The sequence below is a fragment of the Camelus bactrianus genome, chromosome 4 (assembly GCF_048773025.1).
Source record: "Camelus bactrianus isolate YW-2024 breed Bactrian camel chromosome 4, ASM4877302v1, whole genome shotgun sequence".
Taxonomy (NCBI): Eukaryota; Metazoa; Chordata; class Mammalia; order Artiodactyla; family Camelidae; genus Camelus; species Camelus bactrianus.
In genome coordinates, this window is record NC_133542.1 from 62,180,402 (window position 1) to 62,201,043 (window position 20,642).

The window sequence follows — 20,642 nt, forward strand, 5'->3', positions numbered from 1 at the left end:
CATAGAGTCATGACTATTGAACTCTGCTGTTGCAGCTACAAATAGTCACAGGCAATAGAGTAACTAGTGAGCATGGCTGTGTTTCAATATAACTTCATAAAGTTTTATTGAGACACAGCAGTTGGCTGGCGGGCTGTAGTTTGCTACCCCCTGCTCTAGTCTATATTCTATCAGGCCAGACAATGGGTCTGGTTTTGCTCACTGTAAAATCTTGATTCATAGCATAGTACCCAGCACAGCATTGTCACTCAATAAATATTTTAAATGAAATGAAATATATATGAAACACAATTTCACTCTCCATCACAGCTGTCTAACTGAACTTGCTGTAATACTAGAAATGCTCTTTAATGCAGCAGCCACTAGCCACATGTGGCTACTGAGCATCTGAAATGTGGGGACTGTGGATTAATTTACATTTCAGTTTAAATAGCCACATATGGCTATTTGCTCCCACATTGGACAGTATAGGTCTAGCACATTCTTTTGCTTCATGGTCCAACTCTGGTCTCTCCCCTGCCAAGAAGCCTTCCCTCACTGCTTAGGCTCTTAGTAACTGCCTTTTTTTTTTTTTTAATTAGTCCTACAATATTTATTTTATTCAATTCATATTTTAACCATAGCTATAATAATAACTAATGTTTGTTAAGTGCTATGTACCAGGCATTCTGTTATGTGCTTCATATGCTTTATCTAGTTCAATCCAAATAATAATCCTCTGAAGATTACTATGTTGATATTCTTTCCATCATTTACCACTGAGAAAAACAAAGGTTAAAAGGGGTCAACAAAATGTCCGGAGTTGTGCAGGCCCAAAATGAAGGGGCTGAAATTTGAATCCCACCCCACTGGAACCCAGAGATCAAGCTCTAAACCATCATAAGTTGTTTATTAAGAGCACAAACTTGTAGTGGTCCCAGTTTCCTGTGTCTATATTCTTTCTAGAGATCGGAAGCATGGACGTTCCCAGAGCTGGACATGGCACTGGCTTGCAGTGCAGATTTGCAGTACACAGAATTTCAGAGCTGGAGAGCACTTAGAGAAAATCTAATGTAAGCTCCTCTTGTATTAAATAGAGAAACTGAGGCCCAGAGAACACAGTGGCATGTCAAAGGTTACACCTTGAGTAAAAATTGCAGATCCAGGAGAAACCCATGGAGTTTATCTCCAAATTCAGTGTTTCCTCTTTGATGCACTCATTCCATTATTCATTATTAAACATCAGTGTGCTAGACAGTGGACTGCATTTGGGGATACATCAGGGCCTAATAACAGCACAGTCCTTGCCTTTACACATCATCCGGTCTCTTCGATAAGCAGGCATTGAGTACAGAAGCACACGAATATGTAATTACAAGTTATAAGTATGTATTGATAACATAGGATAGTGGTTAAGAAGATAGACTCTGAAGCCAGACTTCTGGAACTCCAATTTCAACTCCACCACTTCCTAGATGTGTGACTTGGGGAAAATCCATTCACATATGTGATTTAGTTTTCTCACCTGTAAAATGGTGATAGTAACAGGGAAATTCACTAATTCTAAGACACAAAACCTTCCATATTTTAATATCCCTGAGATGAGGACTTTTCTGATAACCATTAGTATCTTCTGGTTATTAATGGCAGCATTTTTTTCCTTAAAAGCACATAAGATAATTGGTACGTATTATCTGATTGTATCTTGGTTTAGTTAAAACATAATTGTATCTACCTCATCGGGTTATTGAGAGAACTGAATGAGGTAATACCTGTGAAGTGCTTAGAAGAGAGCTAACACATAGTTTGTGCTATACAGTGAGCATTATTATTATCATTATCATCATCATCATCATCATCATCATCATCATCATTTACTTTACTACAAAGAAAAAAGAGTGTACTAATGGAGCATAAAACGTGGAGGAATAACTGAGTCTGGAAGGTCAGTGAAAACCTCCTTGAGAAAATGACATTCAAATTAAAACAGGAAGAACAAGAAGACACGGAGAAAGTAAAGATTGGGGCTTATAAGAAATGGGGACGGGTGAAGAGCAGACTGTTGCCTACAAAGACCTATCGCGTTGGTTGGAGGGAAAGGCCTCACCCTTAACAAGTGTGGACACTTCCAACATGGCTTTTGTATCCTAATGGCACTCCCAACTCCCACCTATACTTTTGCCATCATCTTCCCTCTCCATACTTTCCTTTACTGATAATCCATTGGTCATAAGGCATTCCAAATATATTTAGAAGCTTCCTGAATTCTTCTTTTTAAATAGTAAGACATAGACCACTTTTGGAGTCCCAAGTATATTTTTGCAATACATTTGTTGAATACATTTAAATATAGACTCTAATTTAAATACCAGGGGCTTGTATTTTGGATGATAAAACCTAGATGTAGAAGCTGAGAGCCTTCCTTCTTGGTGGTACAATCCTCCTAAAGATTAGTCATCAGAGCTACCTCAAGTCATCTTCTAGATGCACCTTTACAATGATAGGCTCTTACAACCTCTTTCTTTCAAGTTCCGAAGTAAGGCTGCTTTGGATTTTCAGTGGGACTGACATGTTCCCAATAAGGAAAAGTTTTCAAAGTCTTTTTCGCAGCCCATTCTAACCTTCTCGTCCTTCCAATCGCTTGAGCAGTCAGTCCTGTTTCTTGCTGCTGTGGGCTCTCTGAAATGTTACAACCTCCTCTTTGACACAGATTGTCCTTTTCCAAGGACCATTCACCCTCTTCCACAAAGTAACGTTTTACAACACATTTACACCACATATAGCAAGGCTCCCAAACAGAGATAAAAAATGGTTTCCTTACAGCTGACACACGCTTCCCCAGTTCCACCTCTTCATTTTGCATGTTTCCCTTGTCCCCAACCCAACTGGGTCCTTTTGTTTTTTTCAAGTCAACTTACTCTGTAAAGTCTTTGTCCAAAGGATTCATGCCTGCCTCTGAGAATTCTCTGCAAATACCTATCAAAGAGAGAATGCCTCAATGTCTCTCTCTTCTCAGTGCTAAACAAACTTCCTCACACACTCCTCAGAATAGCAGCTCCTGACTCAATCTGGGTCCAAATTCCAGCTGTGACACTTAGTAAACAGAAGACCTTGGGAATGTAATCAACTACACTTTAAGACACAACTTCTGCTCTGGAAAATGGAAGCAATAATGACTACCCAGAAGTGCTGTCATGAAGACCAGGAGAACTAGGAATGAAGTCTCAGCAGGATACTTGGTACACAGTGAGTGCATAATATACAGCAGAAGTTGTTACTGTTACTCCAGCAGTCATGTATCTCTCCCACCTCACACAGAGTCTGCCGTAACCTCTTAGCTGTAGGCTACCTCTGGCCATTGTCTCACACCCCCATCTGCTGTATGTAGATAATGAATGCATCAAATGGATCAATCTGGTCCGATAAATGGGCTTTTAGGATTAGCGTTCATTTCATGGAATTTAAGCAGGAAAATCTTGGTTTGTTGATGTTTGAATATCTTTTGTTGGAAATGGACAGTTTGGTGCCACTATCTTGAATGTCTGAACAATAAGGCATCAAGTTCACTAATTTACAGTAAGTTTAGATGAGATGACCTCAGGTTCTAATAAAGTCCAGGACCAAGGAATGGTGGGGTAGAGAGCATTACAGATTCTGAGGATCAGAGTGACTCACTTGGTGGAAGATTGATTTCCCCAGCTGAGGTCCCCTGGAATAACAGCATGGTTGGACATGGACTGACACTACATAGATAAAGGATAGAGCTTACTTTATTTGAGTTTAGGAAAGACCAGTGATACTCAGCTCAAGGGAGATGAAGGTGACTTTCAACAGAGAATTAGCTGTCCCAGATAAAAATCTTTAGCAAAAACACCCTTAGCCAAAATGTCACTGTCAGCAATCTGAGGGCTATTCATTGTATTGACACCAGAACCATACACCCAGCCCACTAACCAAGCTTCGATCTCTCAGCAAGTGAATCTTGCTTCTCATTCATTCACTCATACATTCATTCATTCAAGAAAAGATATATTGATGCAGGAACTGTTTCAGTCCCTGAGACACAGCAATAAGCAAGATGAGCAAAGGCCAAGTCTTTATAAAACTTACATTCTCACATATAAATTTCTCCTCTCCAATCTGCCAGAAAGCTGGCTCTCTTTGGAGTCATCTCAACTCACTTAACTGCGCATCACACCTATGCACCACCCAACTTAAACCTTACGTATCTACAACATCACCTAGAAACCCCATGTTACGATCCCCTTTAAGGCAGGGACATTCTTCTTCTCTGTAAATTCTTGCTCTTTACAACTTCATAAAGTCCCCATGTCCCTTTAAACGTTAATAATACAGGGATGAGCAAATAATAGAAACAAAAATCCATAAACATTAGAAGCATTCAGTACACTAGAAGACATACATATGGCACAACTACACATTCTATATTCTCTTTTCTTGTCCAACTGCAAATGAAAAGTGACTGCTGAAGACACGAAAATAAACTGCACATGATGGTGAATGTGAGTGACGTGCCTATCAATTTGAAAAGAAAATTCAATCTGCTTTAAATGCCATTTACAAATTGTTTCAATCATACTTACGTTCTAAGTTATTAGTGCTTAAAAGGTCATAGAAACATGAATTTTGAGCTGGAAAATATCTTAAGAATTATTCAGGGTTGTAAATCACATCTTGCCTGTAATTTACTGAGTGACACTGGGGAACTTGCTTCGCCTTCGTGACCCTCAATAGATCTGACTAGATGATGGCTAGGGACCTTACTTGCATTAAAATTATGTTTCCACTAATCTTTTTGTTGAAGAGACGGAATATGAAGTTCACAGTACGTGACAGACACAAGGTCAATAGCAAATCTGTGGCAAAGCTGGCACTAGAATTGAGAGCCTGTGGCTTTTTTCATTGTACAAGTGTAAAAGTCACACAAGGACTAAATGAAAAGCCAGCAGATAGAAATATCCAGGTTACGTAAGTTTCCCTATTAGGTGGTCAGCTGCCAAGGCCAGGGAGCATACCTTATTCTCTTCCCACATAATCTAACACAGTTGTGCATTGCTGAACTGAAGGTGTTTCATGAAATATTTACTAAATTAATTGAAAGAGTTATTAAATTAATGAAGTGAAGACAATAGTGACTGAATAACTGATTACAAAAAGAGCAGCAGACACTACGTTTTGAGTCGGTGCTGTGTTAAGCACATTTTAAGCGTGATTTTTCATCTTACTCCCACAACAACTATGCAAAATAGGAATTATTCTATTTCGAGGCTCAGATAGGTTAAACGACCTGCCAAAGTCAGCAAACAAAGAAGCAAGGATTTGAACCTAGTTCTGTCTGACTCCAAAGGATATTCCAGCTCAACTCTGGTTCACTAAATGCATGAATGAATAAATGAATAGATGAATGAATTAGTGACTAAGTGAATTAGTGTTCTGCTGTTACTTGCCTCATGTGGTTTGAGCCATATTGTCAAAGATTCTGTATAGAGAATTTAGCATGATACCACCCATGTGCAAGAAATTTAATAAAGCTGTTTCACACTAAGATTCACTCAGCCAGGGTGACATTCTTTTTTAAAATTATTTTTGTCGAGGTAACATTGGTTTGTAACATTTTATGTTTCATGTATACATTATGTGTCTACCTCCGTATACACTACAGTGTGCTCACCACCAAAAATTTAGTTCCCATCCATTACCATACAGTTGCTCTCCTTTACCCATTTCAGCCTCCCCACTTTTAAGAGTCAAAGCCTGATCATTTGAACTGAATGATGCTATGTTTGATAAGACTACAGTAAGTAGTCTTTGAATGTTCACTTTCTGTCTTCTGAGAGCTGAAGATAACTGTAATTTACTCTGAAAAGAAGCATAATGCTACCCTCTGACAACATTTTCCAGCCTTCTCTGAGCCTTCACTGAGACCTTTCTCTGCCTTGGTCCTTGACTGGTTTGTTCTCATCCCATCCACTGCTATGAAGGTAAATGTTTATGACTGGCATTTCAAAGAAAGTAAGCCGTAATTTGTAACATTTACCTTTTTCTTGGTATAAATACTCCTTACCATAGCCAATTTATGAGCCATCTACATGACATCACTGAACAAAGAGTTGGGAAGAGATGATAACAATCAACTCTCACGAGTTCATACAAGCCAGTTCCAGCACACACTGGATCCAGTTCCATCATGAGCCCCGCACGTCCTACAATTGCTGAAATTTCTGAAAAAACACCTGAGCTGGGATATGGCACAGAGCCAGGAAAACCTGCCCAGGCTCATCCATACATCATGGCAATTATACACTCTTCAGCCGCCCAATCCCCCCCTCTTCCCTCCTTCTTTCTGGTCAGCTGGGAGGAAAGATCCTTCCTACTGACACATCCAGCGAAGCACTAAGGCAGGATGAGCACTGCTTGGACTCCATGACTTTGTTCAGCCCTGCAGACCCCACCCACAGAAGGAGGGGCTCTTTATGGGAGGTTAAGCCGCTCTTGACAGAGCTAAGGCCTGAGACATGTACTGCGCTTGGGGGTTTCACTTTTCCATGACTTCCTCCAAATTCTAATTCCTGTTGGAAGGCGAAGGAGGGGACTCCCAGCTGTCCCCTTGGGCGGTTAGATGTTCCCTAAAACAACTCGATAGGTGGAGGGCAGTTTCTCTGTTTCAGTGGCCAACAGTCTTACTAAAACGCTAGGTGGTTCTCAGAAACTTCAGATCCTCCTCTTTCTGTGAGTTCTCTTCACTCTGCCTTTCCAACCTCATCTCCTCTTCCTCTACCTCATGTACAGCACATTTTCCAGAGGCCAACTCAGCTATGCTGCTCTCTAGGTCTGGAAATTATTCTAGATTTACTTCCTCCTTTTCTCCACCATAAAGATTCCTCTGCTAAATCACCTTCTATTCATTCTCCCTACTGATTCTACAAGGCTCAGCTAAAAGGTCATCTTCTCCATGATGAATCTCCTGAAGTCCTCATCTAGAACACATTCCTCCCTCTTCTCCAGGCACCGGGTGCTCTATAAATGCCTGTTCTTGATTTATTCCACGTTATATCTTTTATAATAGCTACATTTGAGCAGATTATTTTTATCCCTGTGAAAATATGAAGCCCATGAAGGCAGGAACATTGTCCAATTTGTCTGTGATTTCCCATAGCACTTAACACACATGAGTTATGAGTGACTTATGAGATGTGGAATTAAGAAAATCTAGCTTGAATGAATTTAACAAACTGAAATAAATTTTGCAAAGTGGGTCTGAGGCAAGCCCCATGAAAATATAGTCAGGAAACTTATGTTCCTATTTCCACTCCTTATCTGTAGATAGTTCCATTCATTTATGTCTTGAGTGACTTGTAAGAGCAAGGTGCTTTGTTGGACACTGGGGTGGGAAGAATACAGGGATAAATTAGATACAGTAGTAAGCTTTAAGCAGCTTACATTTTAGCAGGGTAGAGAAGTTTCCAAATAATAATTCAAGTTTTAATCAAATATTTAGTCAACAGAGAACCCTAATGATACCATAGAAGTCATCCAGTCTACCGAGAGGAAATGAGAGGTAATTAATCAAATAGGATTTTGGAAAGTATGTAATTAAAGATGGAAGGAATTTCAGGTAGAGGGAGGAGCCTGAACTCCAGTTAGAAGGTAAAGCTTTGCATGGGATGTCTGGGGTTGGGGTGTGGGGCTATGCGAATGTGAGCAGAGAGGAGAATGCAAAGAGGAATGTTTGAGGGGTATGGCTGATGGGAGGGTGAGACCAGAGCACTCTAGCTGGTCTGGCTACCGGACAGCTCTTGGTGACCCAATTTCTCTAGCACTGGAAAATATTTAATCTGAGTTTAAAGGTGAGTAGATACGGAGGAAGAAACTGAAAATTGGTGAATAAAATTTTTTCAAGGAGCATGAGGAGGGAAATTTCCTTCCTTCCTTCCTTCCTTCCTTCCTCCCTCCCTCCTTCCCTCCTTCCTTCCCTTCATTACTTTCTGTGAACCAATTATATGTCAGCATTTGAAAGATACACAGATAAGTAAGATACAAGTGTTGAATCCCTCTCCCCGGCCCTGAACAAGGCTTACTGTCTGGTGATTCATCCAGACAAGGAAACTACAGTGACTCTTCACAGGGACAAGGACTGTGACATATGGAAGCATAGAACCCATAAGAGCAGAGAGAAGACCCTTAATCTGGTCAGGGCTGGGGATGGTGAGTCACGGATGCCTCTAGGAGGAAGGACATTTGGGCTGAATGAAATGGGGGTAAAAAGGAGCCCCAGTCTCCCAGCAAAAGAAAGAGAAAGGCATTTCAAGGGGAGGAAACAGCCCATGAAAGGGATGCAGGCATGAGAAACCACGGTGCCTTCAGGAAACTTCAGGTATCAGTGCACCAAGAGCCCATGGGATGTGGCAAATAGAGGCAGAAGAGGAAGTGATAAAAATGAGCATGGTTTCATCAAGATAAATAAATTAATAAATGTGGCAGCTGGGCCTCCCATTGTTTGTTTAGAACACAAGAGGACTGTTTGGGAAGAAGAGTGCTCAGAGCCTTGTTGTATCAAGGTTAGTCCTTAGGTCAGGAGCGTTAGCAACAGCTGATAGCCTTGTAGAGTTCCAGAGTCTTGGGCCTCACTTTAGACCTATAAAAGGCTGAGAAGTGTTGGTTAGGAGCACAGGATCCCGAGTTTGAAGACGTTCTCTGCTACCTGCTGGCTGTGTGATTTTGGCCCTGGATCACCTTTCTTCTCTGGGCATCAGTATCACCAGTGATAAAGTTGAGAAGGTCAAGAGAGTGGATTCTAGTGATATTTCCAGCTCTAAGCAATAAGTGTGTGTGTGTGTGTCTGTGTGTGTGTGTGTGTGTGTGTGTGTCTGTGTGTCTGTGTGTGTGTGTGTGTGTGTGTCTGTGTGTGTAATTCTAGGGGATACTGGTGGGAAAGTTGATCATTGTTGAACTGGCTAATACATGCTTGCACCCTGAATGATCCACTGTTTGGAATTAGGTCCGCAAGCCTGTAGCTAATCAGAAAGATGATCAGAAACCATGAACTTGCACCTGAAGGCAGATCAGCTGGGAAATCAGCAGGTCAGACCCTCAGACACTCGCCACTCTGCCTAGCTGGGGCTTCATGGAGGGAGGAAAGCAGGGGAACCTCTTCTGTTCCCTCCCACCAGCAATCTTGCCTACTTTTTAAGGAAAGGAAAAAGCAAAAAGGAGAGCCTACAGGACCAGATCCAGGAGCACAGAGTTTCACAAAGGCTTTCCTGGCTGTTGCATGAGGATAATCAAGAGTGTGTATGTCTGTGTATGTGTTGGGGATAAAGGGATACTGCTTAGGGTGACAATGCCTTAAAGTCTAAATGTTTTAATTAAGAGAAAGAAGATTCAGCTATCTGGTCAAATGGTACGCCAGAGCTGCACTGCATTTTCTAAATAGCTTCCCCAATAGGCCTATGTAAAGGCTGCAAAAATGTGTCTGAACAGGCTCCCAAGAGAACAATGGTTAAAAGGCAAATCTTTTCCTGACTCTGCCAAGACGCAAGGGTAAGCCTCTCCTTACTCCTGAGCTTCTGCCCCCTGGAGAAGCAGGAGAGAACTTGGGAAGAGAAAGCACACTCTTGACTTAAGCCACTGAGACCCCTCAGCTCTACACAGGCTTCCCCAGGGCATCAGTGCAGTGGGCTTTCCAGGCGAGATGGCCAGAATCTTGTTAACGGAGAGAGGGATTAAGTTCCAGAGAAAATAGGCCCATATAAGTTGTTGGGAAGAGCAGAGGACTGGGAGCTAGGAGAACTGGGGTTTTAATTCCAGCTTCATTTCTAACTTGATTGGTGGCCTTGGCAAATCTCTTCTTCCCTCTAAATACTATTTCCCTGTTTGTGGACATTAATATACACTACTTATTGAGCAGAAATTCTGAATAAGACAGTGTCCATTTACTAAGCATTAACTGTAGATAAGATGGTGTCTTCTGGGTTAATACCATCTATATGCTGTTGACTCACAACTTTCTATCTCCAGCTAAGACCTCTTCTTTGAAAAGACTTCTGGATTCCAATGCTTATTTTTTATCTCTACCTGATGTTTGCTCGACATTTTGAACTTACGTCTAAAATAGCACGATCCTCCCCCACCTCAGCCCTGACCCTCCAACAGGAACCTCGTACTCAATAAATGAGAAATCCATTCATCTCACTGTTTGGACTGAACAATCTGGAATCATCCTTGACTCCTCTTTGTTTCTCATCTTCCACAACCAATAACAAGTTCTGTCAAATCTACACTTGAAATATATCCAGAATTGGATCATTTCTCACCATCTTCTCCCCTAACCCCTGTGGTCCAAGCTACCACCAACGCTTGCCTACATTAGAATAGCAGTGCCCTTGAATGCCCTCTAAGCTGATTTTCCACACAGCAGCCAGAGTGGTCCTGGTAAAATGTAGGTCACATCATGTCGCTCCTTTGTTCAGAGTCCTCCGATGACTTCTTGTCTCACTCAGAGTAACATCCAGAGTCCTTCTTGTCCTTTATAAGGCCCTGCAATCTCCCTCTATGCCCCGCCCTCCCCAGCCTTCTGCTTGTCAAGTTTCTCTCCTAACTCCTCTCTCACTTCCCTCCAAGCACACTGGTCTTCCTGCTAGTGCTGAATCAATGGCATGTTCCTGTGCTCCTGCTGCAGAGTGCTGGCCCTTGCTGTTCTTTCTGCCTAGAATGCTTTTTCCTCAGATAGTAGCATGGCTTCCAGCATCTCCAGCTTAAAAGCGCCTGCTCAGATGTTACCATCTTGGAGAAGCCTTCCCTGACCCCTCTCTGTGTGATAACAACTCCACTCCCACTCCCAGCTTAGCATCCCATGTGCTCTGTGCTCTCCCCGCAGCATTTATCATCCTCTGACACAGTACACACATTCACCTGTTTGTCTGTTGTAGTGCCGTCCAACAGAACTTCCCGCAATGATGGCGATGTTCCACCTCTGAGTTCTCCAAGAGGTAGCCACTAATCACATCAGCTATGGAGCGCTTGAAATATGGCTAACATGATTGAGGAAATGTTTAATTTATTTAATTTTAATTAATTTAAATAGCCACATGTGGCTAGTGGCTAGCTTCTTAGGCAATGCAGATTTAACGTCTCCATAGAATATAAACTTCTTTAGGGCAGAGATTTTGCCTATTTTCTTCATTGTTATATCCTCAATGCCTAGAAACGTGCCTGGCTACTCAATAAATATCTGTAAAATGAATGAATAAATAAGTCTACTAGGAGCTTTCCATACTTTATCTCGTTTAATCCTAACAACAGGCTTGTGGATGAGATACTATTTTCATTCTCTGGAACTCAGAGGCAGGAAGTGTCTTGCTAAAGAATGCCTACCTAGTTTGTACCCGATGACCATATCTCCCCATTTGAGATAAGTTCTGGGGATCTAGTGTACAGAATGGTGAACAGTTAACAATGCTGTATTGTATCTTGAAAACTCCTAAGACAGTAGATCTTAAATGATATCACCAGATACACAAAAAAGGTAAGTATGCGAGGTGATGGGGGTGTTAACGAACCTTACTGCAGTAATTATTTTGCACTATGTCTGTGTATTAAATCATCACATTGTATATCTTAAATTTATACAGTGTTATATGCCAATTATAGTTCAATGAAGAAGAAAAACTAACACCCAGCTAGTAAAAGATAGGCAGGATCTGAGCTCAGGGATGTCTGGTGACATTCAGATACTTTGCTTTGCTGAAGTTGGACTAGATGTTCTCTGTGGTCCTTCCTAACTCCGAGATGCTGCGGTTTTTACAAGAACTTCCTTCCTTGTCAGGCAATGGCAGCACAGAGTTTAATTACCAAAGGGACTGATGGGCTTTTACATAAAGCCACTTGTTAATCGCTTAGAAGCCATGATTCTTCCAGAAGAAGGAGTGCAGACCATCTTTCAGGCCATACCCTCTCTCCCTCCCTCCCCAGCCCTGCTCACGGCTCACCGGTTTCTGGGTCGCAGAGCTGCTCACAGGCGTCTGTTGTCCTCTGTCCGCAGAGGTCCCTCACCCACGGGGAGGTGGCGTTGATCTGGTAATACAGGGACAGCTTGGCTGGGTTTAACCAGTCGGAGATGTCCAGGTAGCTCCCTTCACTCACCACAAAGCTGCTCCCTGTGGGTGAACAGACAGAAAGACAGCTACTTTCTCCCTGATTTTAGGGTATAGGTGTCTTGCTGCTGATGTTGCAGACCAAAAGCAGAGACAGGTGCTTACAAGCCATCCCCCCACCCCAGGTCCCGGTTCTTCCTGGTCCACATACATTTACAGAGCATTTACAATGAGCCAGTCCTGGAATCAGCAGCCGACAGAGACAAGTCAGACACGAGAGACAGATCAGCCTCGTGCTGAAAAGTCAGGTCCTTAAGACTGAGTGAGATGTGGGTTCAAATCCTGGATCCACCCTTACCAGCCATTGACTTTGGGCCTCAGCTGTAAGTAGGAATATTAATGGAACCCACCTCATGGTTGTGAAAGTGAAATAATTAGCCAGTGCCTGATTTGTCCTGGTAAATAATGATTAAATATTGAAATTTAAAAGAAAAATTGTCACCCAGGCATCCCCCTTGGAGCAGGAGTCATTAATGCCCCACAGGGGGCAGGCAGATGGCATCGACGGGAGACACTGGCTGAGGGGAAGGGAAATAGCATCCTGGCCCCTAGGTCTGGCTTGTGTTTCTGTTTTGTTTTATTCTATTAGAGAGAGAGGCAGAGAGACAGAGACAGACTCAAAGAAATGTGTAGCATCTTTAAAAGAAAAAGCAGTACTCATGGAATGGAAAATGCTTTAACGTTGGGAAACAATAAGGAGAGCCGGGGTTTGGGGTGAACAGGGTGCTGCAGGCTCTGTCAGAGTGCAGCAGCCACACCTTGGCTCCAGCCAGCTCCTGTCAAATGGGTCTAAAGGTCAGCGGTGCAAGAACTCCAGATTTTCTCTAGGAGAGGCTGAAAATTTTGATTTTTATTGTAATTGGCCAATTTGGAAATGATGGTTTAAACTTGTTCTTGAAAGCTCATGTAGGCCAAACAAAAGACCCTAACTCTGCAATCTATACTCTAAATTGTTCCTCTTTAACTCACACACACACACACACACACATGCATCCATGTATCGAGTACATACATATATTAGGTATATTCTTTGGGGGAAGGAACAGAAGCCCATTCAGGGTGGCTACATACTGGGTGTAAATGCTCACAAGTGCATGTATGTAGCAATACAGCAAAGGCAGAATTTCACATGGCAAGTTAGAAAAAAAAAAAGAGCTCAAAGAGGACCAGGTTTCAGAAAGCTGGACTTGGAGAGAAGTTCTAGATTTATGGCAGACCTAGAGACCTCAGCAGGAGGAGATCTTAAATTGTTTCAAAATTAACATGACTCAGCTTCTCTCCCTGTATTTGCTTCTCTCTACCTCACTATCAACCAACAAAATCCTTCCATGTCTGCAACTTCACTTTTCCAAAGAGGGACTCAGTTAATAGGCATCCTATAGGTTTGGTGGCAACTTCTCTGTCAGATCAGATCAGACCCGCTGGCTAGTCAATGGTCAGGCTGCTCTGGGCTCTGGTACCCAGCTGTGGTCCAATGGGCGCTGGCCAGACAGGCAGGATCACACCAGACCTTACCTGGCTGACCTGAGGATCTAAGATTCCCTGGAAAGGATATGTGCATGGCAGGCAATGTTATCGTCTCTAACTCACACACATGTTATGATTTACATCACCTTACAGAATGAGTTCCTAAGTAAAAGCCCAGTGGACAAATGTGGTTTTGGTGAGGATGAAGGAGGACTCTGTTTGAAAAGCATAAGGAGCAGAGAGCATCAGACTCGGAGATAAGGAAATGACCACATTTGAAGTTGGCCTTAAAATCCTTGGCAGGTAAAGCAAAAAGAGAAGTCTGTTGGGTGCCATAATTCACATTTCTGGCAAGGGAAGATATGCAAATCTATCTCCAAAGCCATATTTTCCCCCTCTGGAACTAAGCCCAAGCAGAAACATGTCACATGGGTCCTTGTGCAAAGCACCGAACATCAGTATCAACTACAGATTTTTCTTTTAAAAAAGCACAGTCATGCTGTTTAAATGGATAATTTTTGTATTTATTCGCACTAAAGACTGAGGGATGGATATTGAATTGTGTCCCAGGGCTGAGTTTGGCTAATCCCGCTACTTTAAGAAAGCTACACAGTGCAGTGACATAGAGAATAAAGTCAGCAAGACATGTTCAGACCTTCACTATGCTACCTACTGGCTCTGTGAACTTGGGACAAGAAAACAAATCCTCAGTCATATTGTATGGAAGATGTGGATATCAATTTCCCCTTCACAGGGTTAATAAAGGTAAAGATTAAATGAGACAAGACATTTGTCTTAGGGGAGGTTCACCAGAAGTCAGACTCAGGCAGGGACTGGCATGCTGGAGGTTTGTGGGGATGCTCCCTGGTGAGGGCCTGAGCAAAGTGATGTTGGGCAGGAGGAGAAGTTAAATTTCCATGCAGTTGTAGCAAAGCCCTCAGCTGATCCCATGGGAAGCACTGGAGCTGGGACGGCCCTTCAGAATTGTTTCAAATCAAGAAAACAGTGTCAGGCCTTTGACCTCCACATTAACCAGCCATAGGCTGGGGGTTTTCCCTGGGGAAGGGATGTAAACTTGGTGAAGTGGTCCCTTTCAGCAGAGGGCATTTCTCCAAGAAAGACTCAGAGACAGTGGTCAACTGTCAACATTCCAGGCAGCTGGGGGGGGCGGGGGGACGAGGGCCTATGTTCTAATGAGAGATTTGGATGCAGCATTACAACATCCACTACAGCATGTTAAGTCCTTGGCACATGGTGAAGTCTTAACTTGCTGGAACTATTTTGATTACTATTTGGATTTCTTAGGAACTTGGAAGCTCTGAGTGCAATACTAGTTAACAGATCTCTTCAAATATGAGAAATACGATTCTCTTTGGAAGTGACTGACTCAGAAGCAGGTTATCCTCATCTTCTTTAAAAAAGATAATACATACCAACGTATATGGTTGGTGTAACGGCAGAAGGGAGTTACTATCCTCTGAATGCACTCCCTGGTCCAAACCCTGGGATGAATCTTAATCCTTGTAAGAGCCTTGCAGGATAGGTATCTCCCCCCTTTTACAGAAAGACAACATGAGGTTCAGGGAGAAGTTGATTTGTCCCAATTCGCAAACTGACAGAGACAGACTCAACCCAGGTTTTTCAGCATTCAAAACTGAGACCTGCCCATCATTCCAGACTGTCTGGAGAACTGGGGCTTTGGGTGGGTGTGAGGCAGAGCTGCCTTCCCTGGTCCTTCCACTCCGCCTCTGGTTGTCTGTGCGCTCCCCTTCTGTGTGTATCCTGGAGTGCTGGAGGGCTTTTGCTTTCTCTGATAGATTGATTTCCTACAGAGAAGAGATCATGACTTTTCCATCAGTCCTTACTCATCATTAGTCCTGCACGCATCAGTGCACCCCTCAGTAAAAGGCTTTGCACACACTAGGAGTTTGGTAAGTATCTGTTGAATAAAATAATGAAATCAAAGTTCCATGCTCAACTAGTGGAAAGTTTAGCTCACCTGATGATGGGACTGGGGAGCAGGAATGCTTCCACATTGATCCCAGAGTTTATTTTCATCCCGTAGGAGCCAGAATACAAGACTAGTTCTTTAGAGTCTCCTGAGTTCCAAACCAAAACTTGAACTTTGCTATCATGATCTCTCATTCACCCCGTGGGCCTGTGGTGTGGGTGGTTAAAACAGAGAGGCTAGAAGGACTCAGTATGAAGCACATGTGGCAGGAGGTTGGTTGTCACATCAGAGAAGGGAAGTAACTATGCAAAATGCAATCAAGACCTAATCCGCATGTTCATTTAACCAACAATGATTAAACTCCTCTTTGGGTAAGAAATAGACATAAAGAATGAAAAACAGACGGACTAGAATAACAAGGGAGCTCAAATGTACGTATAGGTAGATCTAATATAACCTAAAGTGTAATAAGAACTGCCTGCCAGGGATGGGCATTGAGTGGCTATAAGGGGAAGGAAAAAGGGGGATTGCAGAGGAATGATTAAAGAGTTGGCCTTTAAGCTAGACCTTAAAGACTGCAAAAAAAGAACAACAAACTAGGCAAATGTTGAGGTGGCATTTGTCCCTTAAGCCTCACCTGCAGACCGGGCTCCTATGCCTCTACATCTCTCTAATAATAACAAAGTATTGTACTGAACTAGCTATATATGCCCTGTTATAGACTCATTCATTCATTTATTCATTCATATATTTGCTCATTAAACAAATAAAGCACCTATTATGTGCCAGGTTCTGTTCCTTGGCTCTGGATGATCATAATATGGTGTCTGTCCACTGAGAACTTATAGACCAGGAAGGAAGGATGGAAATTCAAGATGGCAAATCTAAGGCAAAGAGTAAGCATTCTATATCCCCTTTTCTTATTCTCCCATCTAGACTGTGTAATTCTTGAAAGCAAAGATAGTGCCTTATTTAACTCTGCAATCCCCATAGTGCTTAGGGTATATTGGAGGTTCAGAAGGGGTGTGTGTGTGTGTGTGTGTGTGTGTGTGTGTGTAGATGAGAGTAAGGAGGGAGAGAGAGAAAGATTATAAGGTCAAAGAGTGGCAAGCAGTTCTCTCTGGGTAAATTCTAGCATTACTTTGAGAAAAAATACACAGGAAAGGAATAAAAATGCCTTATTCCATTTGTCTCATATATCTCTAGTTTTCCAGTGAGCCCCTGTTTTATTTTCTTGACTTTGGATCAAAAGTACCATCTTTTTCTAAGTTCTCTGAGATTCTTCTTTGTGTTCAAATCAATCTCCCCAGAGAGCAATGACTCTGAAATGAGTCTTTGCCAAAATCTCAACTTCAAAATGTCATCTTTCCTTATTTTTAAATATATATACATTTTTTCTCCCACTGGCTGTGGGTATATACATCATCTAATTAGCCAAATGGATTTTCAGTTCAGCCCAATCGTTTCCTTATCTAGCATCTGAAGCTCGGCGTTGCTCAGGGGACCACATGGGCACTGAGGTCCTCATTAACTCTGATCTTCAATTACATTGATTATAAGCCTGCTTCTGTAATTGTGCAGCATAGATCAGGGGTGAGCTGGGGAGCTCAGGACATTCTGCAGAGAAGTCTGAACTTCCAGGGGCACATCAGCCCCTAAAGAAGCAGAAAGCTACAGATGAGAACTAAAAATACCACAGAAGGAGGTATATCACCAGACAAAACTGCCTGGAGAGCCAGACGACAGTGCAAATTCCTTTCATCATACCTCGAATCATGAGACAGACCTCTGAAAACTGCGGATAGAAGATTTCAAAAGAAGGCTCTGGTCACACTGGTGAATGGGGAGCAGAGGAGGGAAGGATTGCATGGCTGAAAGATGCTCTTCCTAAATGAAGCTCAGGGAATTTTTCTAGCCAAAAATATTCCGTTCTCTCTTCTGTTCCCTCTTTCTTTGGGTGCAAACTCATTACAGGCTTCCTTCTTTCCGCTACATCCTGTATCCCCACAATGATCCCATCTGTCTTGGACCTGGGGGAAACGTCTTTCTGGGGCACAGGAGGAAAAACTGTGGTGAAGCAGGAATGAGTCCATCTGCCTTCAGCCCCACAGACCCCTGAAGAATACATCCACTCCCATTTCTCCTCCCAGTCCACAGAGCCCCAGGTCAAGTCTGAATACAGTCAATCACACACCGTCAACTGCAAACTATTTAAGGAGTGACCCAACTCTGCAAAAATGAGGTTAAAAACAACACTTTGAGGGTTTGTAAAACTGAGGAGAGAAAACCTGGGTAGGTGGGGGCTGTCAGGCTCTGGGAGAGAGCAGTAACTCTCTATGGTCACAGGACAGGGGTGGGGGTTCTCTTACAACCATTTCTGAGAGAGGAATCTGCCTTCACCTGAGCTGCTCCTTATAGCTCTTTTCCCTTCGGTCATTTCTTTCTCTTTCACTTTGATCAAGTTCGACCTATTTCTCGGTACTGTCTCTTCCTGTTCTGGGCTGACTTGTGTCCACCGCAAAGGCCATATGTTGAAGTCCTAATTCCCCAGTAACCTCAGGATGTGACTGTATTTGTTGCCAGGGTCTTTAAAGAGGTGATTATGGTTAAATGAAGTCATGAGAGTGGGCCCACATCCAATATGGCTGGTGTCCTTCTAAGAAGAGATTAGTATACACACACACACAGGGGGAAGACCACGCAGAGACACAGGGAGAGGACCGCTATCAACAGCCAAAGAGAGAGGTCCTCAAAAGTAACCAATGCCACCAACCCCTTGATCGCAGACATGCAGTCTTCAGAACTGTGAGGAAATAAGTTGTTTTAAGCTTCTCAGTCTGTGGTGCTTTGTTATGGCAGTCCTAGCAAACCAATATATTACCTCCTTTTTTGACAGCCACTATCTCTTAAGCTTGGCTTTTGCTCCATTTATTAACTTTTATTTTGTGTCATGGGTCCCTGTGAATCACTTCTCAGAATAAAGTTTTCAAATGTATAAAACATAATGCATAGTATTACCGAGGAAACCAGTAACTGAAATACAGTTCTATCCATGGACCCCTCAGGGGTTCATGGAGTCCAGAATAAAAACCCTAGTCTGAGCTAAGCTATTTTCATCCATAACAGATGCCCAGTCTGTGGCCTGACCTGATTCCAAGTACGGCCAACATCACTGGATGGGCAGAGGGAGTGGCAGCCTGGGTGGAATGAATATGCCCTCCTCCTAAAGTATGTAAGTGAGATGCAAATGACAAGGAGGTGAAAGACACTAAGAGAACGCTGAGATGGTCCAGTGGCTAATTTAAAGAGAGTCAATCTCTTTCATTTTGTTTATTTTACATGAAAATACTTTTTTTTTAAGCTCTGAAGAAGACAGAAAGCTGGTTAAGATCAAAATTTTCTTGGAACAATCATACAACAGATCAGAACTGTATGATGCTAAGTCACATATTTAATTTTAAAGAGTATTAGAAAACTCAGAGTTCCTGCAGTCCAGAGTTTCTCAACCATTTTTTTATTATCACCCACTAAAGAACTTTTTGAGATCTTTTTTCCCCCTGATCACCCCAATCCATAAAATTTTAATACCATATATATATTATATACGTGTTTATGTTCTGTGTTTTGCTGTGCATAAAAAGAGTAAGATTTTTTTTGTGCCCCGTGTACCTCCCAAGTATCAAATTCATCCCTTTGGAAGCATTACTGTCCTCATTGAGAATGGATACTCCAATGAGACCCTCTTCTTTCAGAGGTAAAGAAACCGAAGGTTAAGGAAGGAGAGGGAGGTGCCCGAGATCCCACTAGGATTAGTGAAATATCTACGACTAGAACCGAGATTTTGTGACTCCCAACCACTTAGCACTGTGAGGGAGGTGTGGGTCAGAGAGGGTAGCTGACTTTCCCAAGTCAACAGAGCTGGAAAGCACTGGGGCTGGACCAGAACCCAATGCTGTGATTTCTAGCTCGGGTTTGTTCCAGGATGTCACACTGACACTCAAGAACAGATTCCAAGGAAGTAAGTAAGTTGTCATGAGGCTAGATGAGACTTCGATGGGAAGATAAAATGCTAATAACCTTGAGACGTCCATGTCAAAGAAGAAACATAGAAGAATGCATCACTAGATATCCCAGAAAAAGAAGCGTGGTTATGGACAGGCTGCTGGTATTCTATGTTAGAAAAAGAGTTACTGCCAAATAAAGTGATACGAAAGCCTTGCTCCCTCTCCCCCAACAGAGGTTTCCCAGAAGTGCCAGACCCATATTTGCTCCAGGCAATTGTATTTCTACTGCCTTCTGTCTTCCCCATCTCAAATTGTGATCAAAGTCTGGCTAAAACAGATTGCCACAGAATTCCACATGCCTTTATGTATCCCTGGTCTTGCTTCAAAGTTGAGTTAGGGATGTTTGAGTCTGGACAAAAGAGGTTTGAAGTGTTGAAATTTCAAAAAATTATTTTTCTCCCCAGGGATATAACAATTTGGTATCAAGCTAGGCAGCAGGGGAGAAGAACAAAGTCATAAGAATGCTTCTCATTTTTCTTGACATTACTTAAATTTTTTAGAGAAGAATTGTGGTTAAAGATTGAAAGCAGCTATTTACTTTTAATTGAGTAATTCATTTATTTCTTTCTTCCTTTCTTTAAAAAAAAACTTTCTTCATTAACTTACGAAATTTATGCATCAAATCCAATCTCAATGCTGGATTTCTTTTTGATCTAAGATCAGTGCTTCTTGAATGAACATGGTAGACAGTTGCTCCCAAAACCCAAAGATCTTTAGCTCTGACTTGCTAATACTGAAAAGCTTCCCTCTCTGTCAGCTGCTCAAGTAAGACATGAACTTAGATGAGAGGCAAAGGTCTGGATTCTGGAGTCAGACAAGCATGGATTAAATCCTAGCCCAGCCACTGAGTAGCTGTGTGACCCTGGAACAAATCACTTAATCTTGGCAAGCCTCATCAATTCCCATAGCTGTACAGTGGAAATACTTATTTCATAGAGATTCTGTGACCATTAAATAAAACGCATTTGAATTGCCTACGAATAGGACTGTGCCTGGCTAGGGTCTCTG

The 20,642-nt window shown here is 42.4% G+C and overlaps 1 protein-coding gene across 4 annotated transcripts in view; it reads right to left on the reverse strand.

Moving 5' to 3' along the window:
* ASTN2 (astrotactin 2) overlaps nucleotides 1-20,642 on the reverse strand; it is an 800,009-nt gene that overhangs the window by 431,529 nt on the left and 347,838 nt on the right. For all 4 annotated transcript variants that reach the window (XM_074362105.1, XM_074362106.1, XM_074362104.1 and 1 more), the window contains one exon: nucleotides 11,988-12,155. In XM_074362105.1, coding sequence (XP_074218206.1) covers nucleotides 11,988-12,155 — 168 coding nt within the window. The remainder of the gene's footprint in view (nucleotides 1-11,987; nucleotides 12,156-20,642) is intronic.